The 20,099-nt window shown below is 34.2% G+C and overlaps 1 protein-coding gene across 1 annotated transcript; it reads right to left on the reverse strand.

Annotated features, from left to right (window-relative positions):
* Positions 1–12,817: 12,817 nt before the first annotated feature.
* Positions 12,818–14,008, reverse strand: LOC131072289 (U-box domain-containing protein 26). Its single transcript, XM_058008429.2, has one exon. It carries the CDS (start codon positions 14,006–14,008, stop codon positions 12,818–12,820), a length of 1,191 nt encoding a protein of 396 aa, XP_057864412.2.
* Positions 14,009–20,099: the final 6,091 nt, after the last annotated feature.

Below are 20,099 nucleotides of genomic sequence, written 5' to 3' on the forward strand. Positions count from 1 at the left end.
CTCCAAATCTTACTATTCCACCATCATATCTTTCCACTCTCACAAATTTTCTTTTATCACCGGTCATATGATGTGAACAATTGTTGTCAACCACCCATTCATATTTCTCTTCAACTTTAGCAGCTAAACCTTTCTCCTTAATAGTGCAACTTGTGGAATCAATAGGTACTAGTCTATCTTTCTTAATGGAAATAAACACAACTTCATCTCCTTCCGATTCTTCACCTATAACACCTTCATCAACAATATAATAACAAATCTTCTAATTCCTATACTTCAGGTTAGGCTTGTAAGGCTTATCATACTTCTCATGCTTCTCATATCTATCATTCCTATCACGTTTATCAAACTTATCATGGCTATCATATTTATCCATTCTCTCTAGGTATCTAGAAGCAAAATGTCTTGTCTTATTGCAAGAGAAATATTTCAGAGGCAATTTTCCATCATACTTACGAGGTCCTTTAGGCAATCTCTGAGCAATCAATGCTTCGATCTCATCCAACTCTCTTTCTTGCTCTTCCATCTCTCTTCTCTCTCTTTCATATCTAGATATTCTTCACTCATCAAGATCATACTTCTTCTTTCAAGATATAGATGTTGATGCTCTAAATGTTGTCTCAGACTTTCCATGTGATTCTACAAATTCGCTCAGCTCAAATGCATCAATCTTTCCAACCAGAATATCTCTTATCACTGTAGTCACACTCCGGATTTCATCAATAGCAGCAACCTTATGTTTACAAGGAGGTAAAGATCTCAGCACCTTATAAACAATTTCATCTTCTTCAAGGGTTCCAATGGCACATCTGATACCTAGGACAAGGCCATTCACCTTAGCCATGAAAGAGTGTATGTTATCATCATCTCCCATCTTCAACATCTCATATTTTCCTTTCAAACTCTACAACTTAGAAACTTTCACAAGTGTTTATCACCTTCATACAGAATTTGAAGCTTCTCCCAGATCTCATGGGCAGTCTAAAGTCCCATTACATTTGTCATCTCAAAATTAGTCAGGGCACTAAGTAATGCTTCCTTCGCTCTAATATTATGTTCAACTTCCTTAACCTCATCAGGATTAGTTGGTCCATTTGAAGGAGTAGAATAGACATTATTTATAATCTTCCAGTAATCTTCTCCAAGACATTTCAAGTGCACTTCCATCCGGTTCTTCCATATAGCATAGTTACTTCCATCAAACATCAGACTGTCCTTCTTAAAGATAACACCTTGAGCTGGCATCCCAGATCTCTTCAAGTGATTAAACTTCTTCTATAAGATCTAGCTTTGATACCAATTGTTAGCAGCAACCAAGAAGGAACACTGAGAGGGGGGGTGAATCAGTCTTCATCGGATCTACAAATTTAATCACAAAACATATCTGATAAACTACAACAATAACAAAGATAAGAAAATTGAAAGCACAACACACAACACCAAGATTTTTGACATGAAAAACTTGGTTAAGGGAAACACCACGGTGGGAACCTACCCAGAGTAAGATGATACTCTACAGTAGTATGTGAAAATATTACAATGGGGAATGCACATGCATTTAGGCACACTGCGTAGAGCTCATTGCTCAAATATGCAATGACCATGAAGGATACAACCCTCAGGGAAGTGTCACTGACTTACAACAAGATTTAGACTACAATCCAAAAGAAATGAACTGAAAGAATAGCATCTCCAAAAGTCTGATTACAGTTCTGGTTAAGCATAGATGTATGCTCTGTAACACCAATCTCTCCTCAATCACAACACCAAAGGTTAAATAACTTGTTCGCACATACACCACTCTCTGATAATGCAAACACAACATCAACACCTAAATTACATGAATATATCACCTATATATAGAATTCATCAACCTTGACAATAAGGTCAGCTAAACCCTCAACCCTCAATTACAAAATTACATCACACGATACAAAGATCAACCACCAATCCAATATAATGATTTACATGACATAACATGGACCGAATTCAAATTCCCAAATACTTAACTCCACTGGAAATCATGCCAAGATCAACCGCAACCTTCTACACCACTAGGAAAACCGCATAACATGAAAATCATCACTGGTTCACCAAAAAATTGCACAATGATCAATGCATATCAACAAAACAAATAGATCATGACTAGGAAGCACTTTAGAATCATCAGTAACAACTGCACCAACACCTCTTATCAAATCTTTATTTGTCAACATCTAAAAGCTCAAGAAAACAACCAATCAACAACTGCCACAAAGAAAGATAACTTGCAGAGCACCAAGTCAATATCCATCTGAAATGAAGATACAAAAGACCATCCCAAACAATATCCCAAAATCTCATCACAATATCTGATCACACTAGAATACACTGAAGGAAATATTGAACTCTGCAAAACAATGATCAACAAAATGACACTGCAAACCAGATTATAAGATCTTCCCAATCTGAACACACCAAAGCAATACATTGGAATATGTTGACATCAATGACAACAACATATCCTAGTAGATAAAATGACCAACAATATCCAACAATAGGAACCAGGAACTGAGTGTCCATACTCCATGTTTCTATGCAATAACATAAGGAAAGAAATTCATCACCGTCAACGCTGTCCTCAAGGACACTTTTTTCAGGCTCATCTGAAACATGAAGAAATGACAACTATTCTTTCAATTGAAATTTCATCACATCAAATAGAGGATTATCTCTTGTTTGGGCATCCTTAAAATATTCTGCTGGATAATATCTAGGGTATTCAAAGGGTTCCATTTAATCTCCATCCCTAGTGTAGGGAATTGCCCCCTCGAAAGAGAAAATAAATATTCTTCACATGCTTAAATCTATATAGGGTTGACCAAATTGATAGAAGAACCTTTAGACATGATATCCTTTCCTAGCCTATCAATAGGCAGGACATGACTCACAAAAGTAGTACATGATGACATCCCATTATCATATTCCAAAAGCATAGGGTCAAACTTCGGGAGGATTTCATTCTCTTTTGCATGCAAGAGGCCATCTTGGAAAGTAGTTTGAGTCAATATTTCCTTCTTCCAATCCCACAAAAACTTCTTATGAACTTTTCAACTTCGATCTCAGTAATGTGACCTTTATCATCGACTACACCACATCAAAAGTCACTATTGAAACCTTGACAAATCCAACTTTAAACATGAGCCCTTTTAAATTCTCCCGATATCACTTCCTCTTCAAAATAGTCTAGTAGTAGTTCCTCAAGATTGACTTTACATTTTCATCTAGATATATTTTTCCCCGGGGTTGCCTTTGCCGCTTCCATAGCATAGCCATTGCATACGATGTTATTTCAACAACTTTTCATTCTTTTCAAAGGTTAATCATGCATTAAACAAAAAACCTTTCTCTGGGTGGGGGGATCAACAGAGTCGCCAACCTTCTTATCAAAAGATATTTAAAATATTTTCCAAGGAATACGAAAAATTTCCCCAGTGGAGTCGCCAAAAATGTGTTGGTTAACATATTTGTCACCTAACTCTATATTCTCATGCCCACAGAGATGACAAATGTAACCACAGTTGAGCTAGTCTAACAAAATATGAACTAACTGATTCTCTTCTTATTTTACAAGGTGACAGTTACCTTGTAATGATTTTCAATGAATAAAAAAACAACTCATATGCTTTTAATCGGAAAGAAAATAAGGAAAGATATTTTAACCAGAAAGCTTTGTAAAGGCATTCACAATACTAACTACTATTTTTCAAAAAATTTCAGATTTTAAAGTAAAGCCACTATGAAACACCATTCATAGCTAATATTCCATAGTAACTGAAATTTTAAATCATCCACCATTTCAATATAAAATCATCAACTGAGATCCATTTCAAAGAACAGAAAAGCATCCACACACCATAATTCAAAGCTTATGAACATATGAAAACCACCAATAGTTCCTCTATATTAAAATAGCAGATAACCATATGCATAAAAGTTTTGTGTTCTAATGAGAAAAACAAAGTTTGCCCAAAAGATGCCCTTGAAATTAACTAATCTACCTATTTATAACTATAACCCTCCTATCTTTTCAATTTCCAAGAAATGGTTACTAAAGCTAACGGTCTAGATCATGACCATTTCAAAACAAAAATCCTAAAGAGAAACAAAAAATATAAACTACCTCACAATAGGTAAGGCTATAAGACCTTCAGGCTCCATTGTCAGGTATCGGGTTCAACTCTGCAATCCATCTGTCGATCTCATTTGCCTTTTATTCTTCTTTAACTAGCATCAATAAGATATCTTTGAATTTTTCCCAATCAAAATCAATAGCTTGAAAAAAGTCAGACATGCTCAAAAGAATGTGCCACTGCACTAGGTTGGCATCAGGCTGCAATATGAGATCTCTTCCAACTTGGAGTACCATTTTGCCAAAGTTAATTATTTGGGTTTCTTCCTATCGCTAGCTCACCTCAAAGACGTTGTTCATGACTCTCAGCTTGTTCTGCAATCTTATCTAATAGGGTGATGGTCTTCATATATTCACTAAAATCAGTTTGTTATTTCTATGCAAAAGATCATAACTTCCAGACTATATCCTCCTGCTCTATCTCTGGCCAGTTCAAATTTGGATTGAGGAATGGTAGTTCATGATCATGAGGCAAGACCATTCTGATGCATGTAAATATAATGACAATTTCCCCTTTAGCTAGCTTTAATGTTTTCTGCAAGAATGACAACATCAAATGAAGTAACGCATGCCACCACCTTTTTTCGTATTTGGATTGCTTAAAGACTATTCCTGAAAAATAATCTATGACATGGAGATCAATGAGTTGGGAAGAGGGATGACAATAAGTCATTATTCTTATCATTCTAACAGTCCCGTTCAATTCCATCAATGCCCAAGCGAGACCCATATGTACCATTTCTCATGCTGTCATCCAAGGTACCAAAACCACTTTTCATAATTATACCAAATTTCCTTTCTTAGAGCCAACAATGTCCTTAAAACTCTTGAGAAAGTTGGGCATTCACCACAACACGAGGAGTGTTGGTGAGTTAGGAGATCGAGCAACTTCAAAACCATCAAACTCCTTTAGAAAGTATTTGCAAGACCAACCTCCTAAAGGTGGTGGTGTTATGGAGACTTCCCTAAGCTGGTCAGTTGATTGGGTAGTTCTTAAAGTTATGAATCCTGCGATAGAAGTTAGGAAATTAAGGAATGTTGTGACAAGGGCGAATGGAAGAAATAACCTGGGTGGATTTCAAAGTTTAAAAATTTTATAGGTAACAAGAGAGAAGAATTAGATGTGGCACACAAAAAAAATAAAACAATATCACCAAACTTAGGAAGATTTTAGTTTAGGATTCCATTAAAATTGGTGTTTCAAATTGAAAGAAACATGTAAAATTTTATGTTTATTATACATGAATCGAGACCTAGTTATATAGACTTTGGAGGGACTTTTAGTAAAATTTACCATAGAAAAGTCTCTTTTATGGGAGAAGAATTAGATGTATTACATAAAAAGGAAAACAACGTCAAAAAACTAAGGTTTTAATCTAGGATTTTGTCCAAAAATGGTCCTTAATATTGAAAGTAACATGTATAGACTTCTATGTTCATTATAAGTTAATGAAGACCTAATTATAAAGATTATGGAGATAATTCTACCAGAATTTATCTAGGTCAAGTCTCTTTTTTAAGAGAGGTAGGTAAACTTAAATATTTTAACACTTACAAAAGAAAAGTCCCTTTCTATGAGAGAAGAATTAGACGTGTTACATAAAAATAAAAACAATATCAAAAAAAAAACTTAGAGGTTTTAATCTAGCATTCTATTTTAAAAAGTTCTTAATATTGAAAGGAACATGTATAGACTTCTATGTTGATTAGAAGTGAATGAAGACCTAGTTATAAACACTATGTACTAAAATTTATCTAAGTCTCATCTCTTTTTTAAGAGAAGTAGGCAAACTTAAATATTTTAACACTAATAAAAGCAAAGTTTCTTTTTATGAGATAATAATTAGATATGTTAGGTAAAAATGAAAATAACATTAAAAAACCTAGTGAGGTTTTATTCTAGGATTCCATCGAAAAAAGTCCTTAATATTGAAAGGAACTTATATAGACTTTTATGTTGATTATAAGTAAATGAAGACCTACTTATTAAAACTTTGGAGAGGCTTCTACTAAAATTTATCTAAGTTTCTTTTTAAGAGAGGTAGTAAACTTAAAGATTTTAACACCTACAAATCTAAAGATGAATCAAGATAAATTTGATCATGTATGACTGTAATTATTTTCATATAGTTATTCTCAAACCACACTTATGTAGCTATTTTCATATAGCTATTCTATGTTGATTATAAGTAAATGAAGACCTAGTTATAAAGATTATGGAGAGACTTCTTGATGCAGAGTCTCGGTATAGGTATAGGATAGGTTCCCCTAATCCAAGAACATGCCAAGGACCTTAGAAATCACACAAAACTCCCAGGGGTTAAGGAATATCAGTTTGACAAGTCTCACATGCCTTTCTTCCAAACAAAAGAATATCGGTACAAGGTCTCTTTCATTGACCGGTACAAGGACCCTATGGTCAACAATGGTATGGTCCCTTCTCCAATGCAACAATGGCTATTCAAGATTTGATTTGAAGTCCCCTAGGTCAGGGAGACCTCCTTCAATCTTTTAATTCAAGTTCCCTCTACCGGTTTGGGTAACTACTGCATCAAGGCCTACAAAACCTAGTAGCTCTGCCAGACCAGTTTTCCACACTTAACTCTTTATTTCTCCAAAAGACCAGACAAAAAATCATAGATTTAGATATCCTTTTGGGAGTTACTAAACATATCCTAAGGGTTCTTACCAGTAGGGAACACTAGAATCCAGACCCTACTTTGGTTACGAGAGCGGTATAGCTGAATTAGGCCTATTTTACAAAGGAGGGTGTAGACACAGACCTTAACTCACCAAAAAAACTCAAGGAATACTCTTAGGCCATTGTGAATACACCAATTCCTAAGTCTTAGGCCATGATGAGACCTTTAACCCCTGATGTGAGACCTGTTTGCTTACACTTGCATAGTGGCCACATGGAGTTGCCCACCTTAATGCATCAAACCCTCGCCTCCAACTGGTCCTAACCTGAAAAAGGCCTTTAAAATCCTAAAATACATTGGCCATACTTGCATCCCCTCCAAAGCCATGAACCACCAATGAAGGATCAGCAAGGTAAGGTCATTTCTTTGCAAAACCGTAGACACAACTGTCAAATTTAGAACAATTCCAAAAATTTGCCGACTTCTTCCTTGTCTTGGCGAATTACAACCTTAGACTTGATGCATCTGAAAGGTGATTGGCCACTCTAACACATCACATTGTTTTCCTAATTCCAAAATGATCGTATAGTATGGTACGCTGTGTAGAATAATGGAATTGCAGGAAATTCTCAAAAATATATTACTTCAATGATGTCAAAAGTTTATAAAGTCATTCTCTCCTCCAAATGATGATAGGGGATGACATTTTATACCTTCCTCAATAGTTATCAACCACCTTTTGGAAGGAAGATGCTATTTGCAACCAAAAGTTGTCATTAAAAGTTGTCAACAAAGTTGTCAAGTTTGAGCAACTTTTGACATATGTTAAATCCGCCTACCTAGAGGTGCTTCAACATGTCCTAAACCTTCCTAAGACATCTCCAACACATAAACACCTAGAAAAATACTCAACCAAATACCCCTAGGCCCATATGCCCATGGTGGCTTATCAATTTGCCAAATCCAAGTCATTGGGTAACAAGGTGGGGTTTATTACAAACAAATCAAACATCAAACAAACAAGACTACCCTATTACATAGATTGAAAGGTCACATTCTCATGTGTGTCCTTTAGCCTTTATTGCTCTTATTATCTTAGTCATGAGGTGCTCCTGCACCACTTCTACTAAAGTTTATCTGGGTCAAGTCTCTTTTTTAAGAGGGGTAGGTAAACTTAAAGATTTTAACATTTACAAAAGCAAAGTCTCTTTTTATGAGAGAAGAATTAGACGTGTTACATAAAAATGAAAATAGCATCAAAAAACTTAGTAAGGTTTTAGTCTAGGATTCCATCCAAGAAAGTCATTAATATTGAAAGGAACTTGTATAGAGTTCTATGTTGATTATAAGTGAATGAAGACCTAATTATAAAGACTTTCGCGAGACTTCTACTAAAATTTATCTAGGTCAAGTTTCTTTTTTAATAGAGGTAGTAAATTTAAAGATTTTAACATCTACAAATCTAAAGATGAATCAAGATGAATTCGATCATGTATGAATGTTCATACAACTATTCTTTAACCATACATAATTCAATGGTCAAAAGTAATTTAGATCAATAAAAGTATCATAATTATTCATCATTTTTATTAAAAATGATGTGTAAAATTACTATTGATTATTTGACTATTAGAAAAATATAATATTTAAAGAGATTGCTTCCTCCCATAAAATCAAACTTTTCTGCATTTTCTTCCCCACTGTCTATTTTGGAGAATGTTCTAAAGTCGCTCTGTACTGTCTCGATGGCGGCCCTCGGGCCAGAAATACATTGGATTCTATCCTGGTTGTGTTGTCACCTTAATCGATAAATAAAGTGGAAAGTTATGCTTAAATGTTTACGCAACCGGACTCAGTCAGCAGGACCAAAATTTATACTATCAGGAAAACGCTATTATCCATTACAATTGTATACGTTAGCGCATCGTTTGGTTCTTGGCTCGCAATCCATTTGAAGTAACGCCACCAATTTCTGCAGAACGCCTGTCTGGACAAGATCTCTAATCTCATCTTCTTTGTTGCCCCTTGTTTATAGTGGTTTTCCCTCTCATAGTTTTCAATAAATTGGATCCATTAGATTCTAATGTTATGTTGTGTTCTTGCATTTAACAGGGTTATGTCAAGTTCATTTGAGGAGAGTAATGGAATGTATTGTTGTATACATTCTTTTGAATATTAATAACATACTTTTCTTCTTTTTCAAGTGGATTTTTTTCTTGAAAAGGTTTCTCCATGTAAATTTCATGTCTTTATGGTTTGCTGGTTTTTCTATTAAATTGAATGTGCAATCACATACATAAATCCAGTTTGATAATATTATATTTATATTTGCATACATATAAGTTAATATTACAAGCTTTCTTCATCATGTTTTCAATAGTTTTTTGTCACGTGGACATTTCCTAAATTCTCATAAACAGACTAACTAAAGCAAATTCTCCTTTCGACCTTCTAATTTATAGGATTTTCTTCATAGACTTATAAGTTGTGAATAAAATATAAAATGACCTATGTAGATTACTCTACATATTTCCATTAAGAAAACTACTATAATTCCAATTAGAACCTCAATGTCTATTTTGGAAATATTAGAATTTTCTAATAACTTGTACCAAGCCATATAGTTAACCATGCAAGAGGATCGGTTTGAATAGAAAGCCATTGAGATTTTTAGTGGCATTGTACAAACCTCACTTTCTAATAAATTATGGTTTAAAGATATTTGATAATATATAATTTTTATGTTTTTATCCCATTTATAATGTATTTTAGCTTGTATTCTTGCTATTTTATTTTTTTACTTAGTTTTTGTAGTGTTTTCCTAGATAGGCCAACATATATATAGAGAGAGAGGAGGGAATATATTATCTTGGTTACAACCTCTAACACAAAGTTCTTGATCTCAAAATTTGATAATCTTTAGTTTGGTATCTTTGTAGGGTTTCTTGATTCTAAATACAATGATAATACTTAGCTATAATTTCACATGTTTAGAGTCATATTTCCTTTTCTTCTCTAGTATAGTTTTTAAGGTCATTTTTTAAATTTATACATATTTTTGTTTAATTTTTATTGGATTATTATTCAGGTAGTTCAAGTATTTGTCAATTAATGTTAGACTAATTGAAGATATTGTTCGATAACAATAATTTTTATAGTTTTCATGCATAATCATATATCTATAGTGAAGATAACTTTCATAAATGCATTTTTAAAAAGTCCATCTTTAGGATCTTTTAGAATCATCATCATTAGTATATTACTTGAAGCTACATGGTCAATCTATTGATTTAAGGAATCTAAAATTTCTATTGAAATCTGAAATCTTTATTTCTCTAGAAACATATCTCTTTTATATTTTGCCTCTAAAAATTGGCTATGTAGGATGGTTTAGGATAAACACATTCTTAGTGAATCAATATATTTGGATTTCACATTGAATAATGTCATTAAAGGTGTGCATATTTCAAGTGAATTTTATCTCATTGTTTTTTATTAAGGATAAAGAGGTTTTGAGGGGTCCTGAAACCCCATACAACAGGTTTTTAGGGGACCCGAAATGCCACTTGTTTTGAAGGGACCCGAAACCCTCAGATTTTACCAGGATCTGGAACCCACATTGCCACGTTGCTAAAAGGCAAGATCATCAGAAAACCAGCAGCCAAATCACAACCGAGATGGAAAAAACCACCCTAAAAACAAGAACAAATGGTTTTATAGAGACTCCCTTGACCTATACACAACACCATGGATGTTTCTAGGAACCCATAACCTTAAAAGAAACCAAATTATAATAGGTTGACATACAAACACAATCTGGACACAAAGGGTTTTGAAAGGCTCCCCTAATCATTGTTGCATATTATGTAATCAAAAGATAAAATTACATATGCTACATAGAAAAGAAAAATCATAAGAAAATTAGTAAGATTTTAATCTAAGATTTCATCCAAACTGGTCCTTAATATTTGAACAAGCATATTTACTTTTGTGTTGATTATAGGTGAACCAAGACATAATTATAAAATTTTTAGAGAGACTTCAACTAAAATTCAGTCAAGTCTCTAAGAATTAGATGTGCTACATAATTAAAAAAAATTTAAAAAAATAGTAATATTTTAATGTAGGATTCAATCCAAAAGGGTCCTTATACAGACTTCTAAGTTGATTATAAGTGAACAAAGACATAATTATAAAAACTTTGGAGAGACTTCTAGTAAAAATTATGGAAGCCAAGTTTAAGGGAGAAGAATTAGATGTGGTACATAAAAAATAAAACAATATCACAAAAATTCGTAAGATTTAAATCTAGGATTTCATCAATATTCATCTTTCATATTGAAAGGAACACACAAAATTTAATGTTGATTATTCATGAATAAAGACCTAGTTATAAAGATTTTGGAGAGACTTTTGCTAAAATTTACCAAAGCAAAGTCATTTTTTAATAGCAAAAGAATTAGATATATCACCTAAGAAGAAAAACAGCATCCAAAAACTTAGTAAGGTTTAAATCTAGGATTTCATCCAAAAATGTCCTTAATATTGAAAGGAACGTGTATAGACTTCTATGTTGACTATAAGTGAATGAAGACCTAGTTATAAAGACTATGGAGAGACTTCTACTAAATTTTTTTTAGGTCAAGTGTTTCTTTCAAGAGAGGTGGATAAACTTAAAGATTTTAACACTTACAAATCTAAAGAAAAATCAAGATGAATCTGATCATGTATTTTAGCAAGTTTACAAAAGAAAAGTTTATTTTTATGAGAGAAGAATTAGAAGGTTTTATTCTAAGATTCCATCCAAAAAAATCCTTAATATTGAAAAGAACTTGCATAGACTTCTATGTTTATTATAAGTGAATGAAGACTTAGTTATAAAGATTTTAGAGAGACTTCTACTAAAATTTATCCAGGTCAAGTTTCTTTTTAAGAGAGGTAGTAAAAAGATTTTTAACACTTACAAATCTAAAGATGAATCAAGATGAATTTGATCATGTATTAATGTAATTATTTTCATACAACTATTCTTAAACCATATTTAATTCAATAGTCAAAAGTAATTTAGACCAATAAAAGTATCATAATTATTCGTGTAAAATTGCCATTGATTATTTGACTATTTAAAAAATGTAATATTTAAATATATTGCTTCCTGCCCATAAAATCAAACTTTTCTGCATTTTCTTCTAAAAATGGAGAATTTTCTAAAGCTACTCTGTACTGTCTTCATGGCGGTCCCCGGGCCAGAATACATTGTATTCGATCCTGGTTGTGTTATCACCTTAGTCGATAAATAAAGTGGAAAGCTATGCTTAAATGTTTACGCAACCTGACTCAGTCAACCAAACCAAAATTTATACTATCAGGAAAATGCTATTATCCATTACAATTGAATACGTTCATGCTCTACTGAGCCCAATAAACAAATGCTTAGAGGATGAGCAATAGCAAGCAACTCTAAACTCAGAGGCCAGAGTTTCTCAATCCATGCTTAAATGTCATTGATCGTAGATAATATATTCATATGGCCAAACATACATAGAAACACCCAGCAGATCAAGATTATATAAAATAAAAATAAAAAACCCGTAGCACAAACGATCTGTATGGGCCGGAATAATTACAGTTGAATAACGAACTGGGAACAGGAATCATAGTCTTGCAGAAGGGACAGAATTTTTCTTGAATATCATTGATCATAGATAATATATTCATATGGCCAAACATACATAAAAACACCCAGCAGATCAAGATTATATAAAATAAAAATAAAAAACCCGTATCACAAACGATTTGTATGGGCCGGAATAATTACAGGCGAATAATGAACTGGGAGCAGGAATCATAGTCTTGCAGAGGGGACAGAATTTCGCCTGGATATCAATGATCGTAGATATTCATTCATATGGCCAAACATACATAAAAACACCCTGCAGATCAGGATTATATAAGGTAAAAATAAAAAACCCGTAAAACAAACTATTAGTATGGGTTAAAATAATTATAGGTGAATAACGAACTGGGCGCAGGAATCATAGTCTTGCAGAGGGGACAGAAATTTGATAAGATAATTAACACGTCGTTTGGTTCTGGGCTCGCAATCCATGTGAAGCAACGCCACCAACTTCTGCAAAACGCCCGTCTTGACAAGATCTCTGATCTCATCTTCTCTATTACAGTTCTTACAAACATTCAACAATATCCCAACACCATGGGCAGTAGCGACACGGGACACATGCAGCAGACTTCTAACGATCGTGGGCACTGCCAAAGAATCCGCCATTATCCCAGATCGGCCTTGAACAACAGTTGAAAGGCCCTCCAGAATAGCCATGGATGCTTCGATCACAGCTCTCTCTGAAACGCTAACAAATCGAATCAAACGAGAAATGACTCCAGCTTCCTCCGCTAGCTTGACCCGATACGCAACCACACGACACAGAGGAACCAAAGCCCTTAGACCAGAACGATTCGTGTTATTCTGTTCGAGCAACGTTAAAAGCCCATTTGTTATCCCGTCCATGGACCCGATTTCCATAGCGGCTGTGTCGTCCAATTTGGCCAGCTTTTCCACAAGGGTTGCCGAATTTATTCTGGACTCCAGATCGCCCTTCGCCAACACCCATTCGACGGTTCGAATCGCTGGACTCCTCAACAGATCTCTTGGGCAAATCGCATCGTCTACAGAAAGCAATACGATTGCTGCGATGGCTTCTTGCACAGCTTCCACTTCCTCTTCAGCGGGATGGATTGGATCAAAGCGTTCTATCACACGAATCAGAGAGGGTAAAATGCCCTCTGATTGCAGATGCGATCTGATGCTTTTGTCCCTGGCTAAAATCTTCAAGTGTCTTAAGGCCTCGATTCTACAGGCGCCTCCTTTGTCGATCTGCTCTATCATATGCTGCAGCTTTTTGTTCTCCTCCACTGCAGGATCTGATGGATTTGTGAGGCGCCATTTGTATATAAGGGCGGCAAGGGTGTGATTAGGGATGAGCTCTCGCGAATGGAGCGTCTGGCCTGTGAGTGGACAGATATCATTTCCTGGACACAGCCATTGCTGAATTGAAGATCTGTCATAAGTGAGTCCCGTGCACACAGTGACGGGGTCAGTCATGAGTTCTAAGGATATTGGGCATTGAAACAAGGGCGGGGCGCTCACAGATTTTGGCTGATCCTCCTCTGATGACATTTTTTTAATGCTTTTACGTCTATATTTCCCCTTCAGAGGTGGGCTTCAGAATGTTATGATTTGGTTAGCACCTCTTCTCTTGAATCAATATTCCTCTCCTTTCCTTTTTTCTAAGAGAAGGAAAAGCATCTGTGGTATTATAAAACATTATATTATATTAGTAAACTCTATTTCTTCGCGATGAATGAATCAAATAAGGGATTATATAAAATGAGGTTCCGGATTAACATGGTGTGTTACGTCGAGGTTACTCACGTCATGCTGATATGGTAAAATGCGTCATCTTTGGAAGCCTCACGTGTAACCCGCATATTACTTTGGGTAGTCAATTTTGGCAGGCACTGCATTTTGACTGTTGACTAGCCCTCAAATTTGATATTACTGTGTTTGTCTTATGAAAATTTAATGACGGCTCGGTCATTTAATAGCCTTTCAAGTAAAGGTTTAATAAAAAGCATAGACTGTAAAAAAGTTATATTTAGTTTGTGGATGATGAATCACTGAATTAAATGGGAAATGCCATCAGAAGTATATAAACAAGAATCTAGAAGTAATTATAATTATATATATTGAAAAAAATTAAAATAAATTATTTTGAATATTTGATCTTAAATTATAAGGTGTAAGTGATCACTCAATTTTTTTATTTTTTTTAAATTTGTTTAAAAAAAATTATATTTAAAAAATTATTCATATATTAAAATTAATTCTTGGATTTAAAACATGTATCTTAAAATTGGTCATGAGGCATTGTCATCACCTTCAGATGGTTCACTTAACTCTTGACTATACATAGAAAATTTATATTCTTCAAGATTAGAGACCAATCTTTTGTTCTAGATGATTGTGGGTTGACCTAGTTTTTATTTCAATAAAGCTTAAATTTAGATAAGATGTTCATCTAATGAGATTTCTTAAGGTAAGATTGTTTGACTCCTCAAATTTGTAACAAAAGTTTTGTTAAGAGGACTTCCTTTGCTTCATTTTTACATAAATAAATATTAAGTTTTTTCTTAGAGCATTAGTTGAGCATGATTTTCTAAAATAATGAGCCTATTAAGTAGAGTTTCTTATATTTTGCAATAAGTTAGACTTATTATTATATTTAAATAATACTCGGTAAACTTTTTAGCGTGACTGGTGATGCTAGCATGACACACCCTCTGGCTCCACCTAAAACGCTTTTCACCCAGAGCTATGAGCTGATGAGGCTACAAATGGGGGACCTCATCTCCACACTTCACTTGTTCAAACCTACAAGCACAATGGCCCAGCGAAGACACAAGGCGTACGAGCACAGTGGCTCAGCAAGGGTTTGAACCTTGGTGACAGCTTCACCAACAAAGTGTTTTAATTGGGACACTACATGTCTGAAGACATTGCAATAAGTTAGTCTTTATGCCTAGTTGTATTATAATATTTTTTTTTACCTTTGCAGTAAATTGTACAAGTAATCTCTTCATTTTTCTATTGATTTCTCATGATTTTTTCTCTAGCATAGAATAGTTTCTATTTGATTTTGCTAGAGAATCCAATTTATGTTTCCTCTAATCTACCTACATCATTCATATGAATTCCCTTATTATTCCTCATACATTTAACATAATTTCTATTTGTAATTTTTTTTCTTTTTCATTAAGGTGAAAGTCTAGAGTTTGATCACACTTTGAGCCAAACTTATTACAACTACTAGCTCCTTTTGAGCACCAAAATAGAAACAAAAATTGGAAGACCAAGGGTCACAACTTAGAAATCCACTTTAAACAACCAATGGAAGACCAAGAGTCACAACTTAGAATTCTACACAAAGGTGTCCCTTATGGGATTTGAACTTGGGTCTCCACATTGAGAACTCAATGCTTTAACCAACTAAGCTCAACCCCTTGGACTAAGTTCAAATCTCAAAAAACATTGTTCAATATATATATATATAATATTTTGATAAGTTTTGTTATTATCTTTTAATTTACTATGAGTGTGTTATTGAAATGTATAAAATACACTAAAATATAGTTTATTGTTTGATAATATTTTTGAAGACAATATTACATCCCATCGAAACTATAAATATTTTAGTAAATGTTCATAAAGGAACTATTTTTTTTAATTTTAGTAAGGAAAAATTAAAATATTTTATTACAAAAATAAAAATCTATATCCAGCTAACTTTAAAAAAAATTAAATTATATATAAACATAAACATTTCTAAGAGTTTACAATTTTATTGAATTTTAATATTTTGAAGTTTTAAAGATGAGTAATTTTTAGAAAATTCATATTATAAATTTGATCTTTGAATAAATCCTCATTCCCTCCTTTTCTCTATTTGGATATAGAATTTTAATTTTTCTTTTACATTTCATTACTAGTCTCCTTGATTTTGATATCATATTTATGGTATTTTTGTTGGCATTGTGCTGTCATTGATGTCAACTGGTATAGGATGGCAAGCGGTATGAGAGATAGTTGGTATATCTATCATTGATGTCAACTAGTATAGCAAGTCACTGGTAAAAGAGAATGCCATATAACATAATGATCATTAGAGTCACTGGTACACAAGTTAGTGTTGGCCTGTGTTGAAGACATAAGGACCGGAGACCAGTATTGGATAACAACCTGTGAGTGATATGTTGGCAGTGCATTGTTTCCAACCAGCAAGTGAGCAAGCAGGGTGAGCTAATGAAGAAGTGGCAACCAATATACTGTTGGATGTTTGGATGTGAAAAAATAGGACTCCCATCAGATAAAGATGCAGTCACCAGATGATGAGAAGACTCACAAAGAATGTGCCCAACTGGATCATATGTGCATGTTTAAAGATATGCCTACTCAAATAGGGAAGCCATATTGGTGCAATGTTGGATGTAGATGACAAGGATCCACTCCCACCAGTAAGTGGAGCTTATCTCTCATTATGCATGGAATGCATCATAATCCTCTGAGATAAGACAGAGAAGTAGATGACAGCTAGGTTGAAGGCTCACACCAGATCAACTAGTGAAACACAAAGATGCCTCAGGTGCATGAAATCAGAAATATGCATCGGATCAGCTAGAGTTGGGTTGTTGTACCACCAGGATAGAGGAGGAAGAGTAAAGAAGGGATGGGTTTGTCACTTTGACAAACCGACTAAGATGATGTTCGGGTTGATGAAGTTGAAGGTGAGGTTGAGCAGCTGGAGATAAAGAGAGCAACCGGATTGCAAATGCAGACAGATGGAGACTATTGAAGGTTGATGAGATGGTGTCATCAAGGTGGTTACCGGTAAGCATGTCCACTGGTGAGCGAGAAAAAGTGTAGAAGTGAAAGGTCTCCTATCAGATGAAGTTGAGTATGTTGTGGTTTGACATGTGATGTGACCATTTTAGGTGTTCCACTAGAAGAGCAACAAAGTGCAAGTTTGAAGGTAGACTGGTTAGGATATAACCGATAGGGTTAGAGAACTAGTAGATGAACCTAGTTGTATGTTGTAGTCGATAATAGAGTTCAAACTGACATGGTGACTGAGCTGAGTTGCATGCCGACAGAGACACCATGTGGAGTCCAGATGTCAAATAAATGGACCGTGCATTGTTAGTGAGGTAGTTGGTGACTGGTCGACATTAATGTCAATAGCGGATATCACGGGTCTAGAGTAGAAGCATATGGCTCGAGACTGATCAGAGAACAAATATCTAATTCATTGGCATCATGATTGATGCAATGTGTTTAGGTGTTGATAGGGGTAGGTGAAGCTAACTACGCGATCCCTTCATCATGGTTGACAAGTGCAGGATGACAAAGAGGTCATGTTTGCTAAGTATGGAAAACATGTTTTGGACGCAATGGGATTGGCAGAGTTGATTGATCCATTGTAGATAGCCAACCTTTGGAATGAGATCTGATTGGATTTAGTTTTCCTTGAGGTCAATAAAGGAACCCTAGTGCGCCAAAGGTTTGAATGTCGGTCATGGCGGAAAAACTCAGGGATAAATATGCCGACTAAAGATAGAAGATGATTGATGCTGCTAGATAATTAGGTGCTAGATATTGAAGATCAAAGTGTGAAAGTGCGACAGAGAGCCAACCAGCCAGAGACTTCATCTAAGATCATAGAGACTGAGTTTTGGAGGTGCAAGTGATAAGAGGGTTAAGTAGAGGTTTAACTGGTAAGGTTAGAGTGACTGATAAACTGCAAAGTGAGTTGTAGTGGTGTAAACTGGTGGTGCTAGAACCTACAGACCTACAAAGAATAGAAGCAGCAGATTGAGAAAGGTTGAACCGGTTAGGTTATAGCAGAGAGTGAAGGAAAGGAGGATCTGAGTGCGTTGAGAACAGATAGAGAACAGAGTAGAGGAAGACTAGTTGAGAAGAGTAGAATCAAAAGAGAAAGTTGATTGTGAGAGGTTACAAAATTCATTTGTAACTGGGATATTACCTTTGTATTGATATATGTTATTGTAATCACTGAGTTGGAGGTCGGTGCAGGGGTTAGTGCTCCTTGGATTGGTGCCCTAAATTAGGGGTTGGTGCCCTAAATGTTGTAACCATTGTTTTATTGTGAGGCTGGATTGGAGCAGTAGACTCCAGCAACATTTCTCACCGAGGTTTTTCCCATGTTGGGTTTTCCTCGTACATCTGGTGTTATGTGATGTTCCTTTTGTGTGTAGTTGCATTTGTGTCATCCTCCTATCTCACCGCTATGTTTGCTTTGTGTTAGATCTTCTAACCAGTACACATAGACAAGGTGTAATAAGGGTTAAGTTTGGAAATCACTGATTCACCCCCCCTCTCAGTGACATCTTGTGTTCAACAATTTTAATTCTCTTTTTTATTTTCCTTTCTATCCCTGGAACCCTTCTTATTAACTAATCAATTTTTCCTTAGGTTTCACACCATTTTATTTTGAATTATTTTATCCATTTGCTAGATCCTTAACATTCCACTATTACATTAATTTTATGCATTTATAATTTATATTTGCTCTCTTTAATTTTAATTTTTCTTTTTCCATTTCCACTCTCCTTTTCCATCTCTCATCTTTTAAAATTTTTGAAACAATTTCTCCTGATTTCCTTATAAATCCATAATTTTTTTTTAAACTTAGGATTTTTATTCTTTCATTAGCTCTCATTAAAGTTCCTTCAACAACCTTATTCCCATTTCCATTTTGACTTCACAATATTATGTCTATCATTTACCCTTTTTTCTATAAGATATTTTCTTCACATTATAAATTACTATTTTTTTATTTAATCTTTATATACATATTTAATTATTTTTTCATGTCTCTGGGATATTATCTTAGTGCTTACTTTAACCCTTCTATTTCATATGGTTTTCTTCATAAATTTATAGGTAAAATATAGGAACATCTATGGAGGATTCCTAGCAATTGTAAGTGTCAAGTGGGAAGATCATTAGAAATGTTTAGTATAAGATTTTGGTTTGATTTTAAAATAGATGGCTTGGACCAATTCATATAGTTGACAACACAACAAGAGCATGTTGATCACCAACCCATTAGGATTCTCAGTGGACTTGCCAATTACTCTTTTTTGATAAATTTTAATATGGAAGGAATTTAATAGTTTATTATTCTAGTGTCTAGTATGAACTTTTCTATTTATTAGGTCTATAAATCTCTCTCTCTCTCTCTCTCTCTCTCTCTCTCTCTCTCTCTCTCTCTCTATTCCTCTCCACCTCTTTCTATCCCACTTTTAATGTATTTTTTTATTGTATTATATCTAAATGAGCTTATTATTCCGTGCTAGATAATAATGAGATAAAAATAATTCAGAATATTATATGGCAACAATGATATCATTAAAATTCATATTTAATGGATCAACCTCAAATGTCACATACACTCTAATTACAAATATTTAAGTTACCTTTCACTTAATGATTTATTACAATATATATTTCCGTTCTTAAGATAACTACTACTATCCTATGGATATGGGATAACTATTTTGATAGTGATTTACAATATAGATGAATTAAAAATTATATGCACCTAACAATGCTAACTAATAATTAATATTTATAATAGAATTGGGGTTCATAATATTATCTCATTAAAGCATTAAATATTAGGACACTTGAA

The sequence above is a fragment of the Cryptomeria japonica genome, chromosome 10 (assembly GCF_030272615.1).
Source record: "Cryptomeria japonica chromosome 10, Sugi_1.0, whole genome shotgun sequence".
Classification (NCBI taxonomy): Eukaryota; Viridiplantae; Streptophyta; class Pinopsida; order Cupressales; family Cupressaceae; genus Cryptomeria; species Cryptomeria japonica.

What these genes read in the sequence shown, in the direction of transcription:
- LOC131072289 (XM_058008429.2), bottom strand. Translation starts at nt 14,008, where the DNA reads ATGTCATCAGAGGAGGATCAGCCAAAATCTGTGAGCGCCCCGCCCTTG.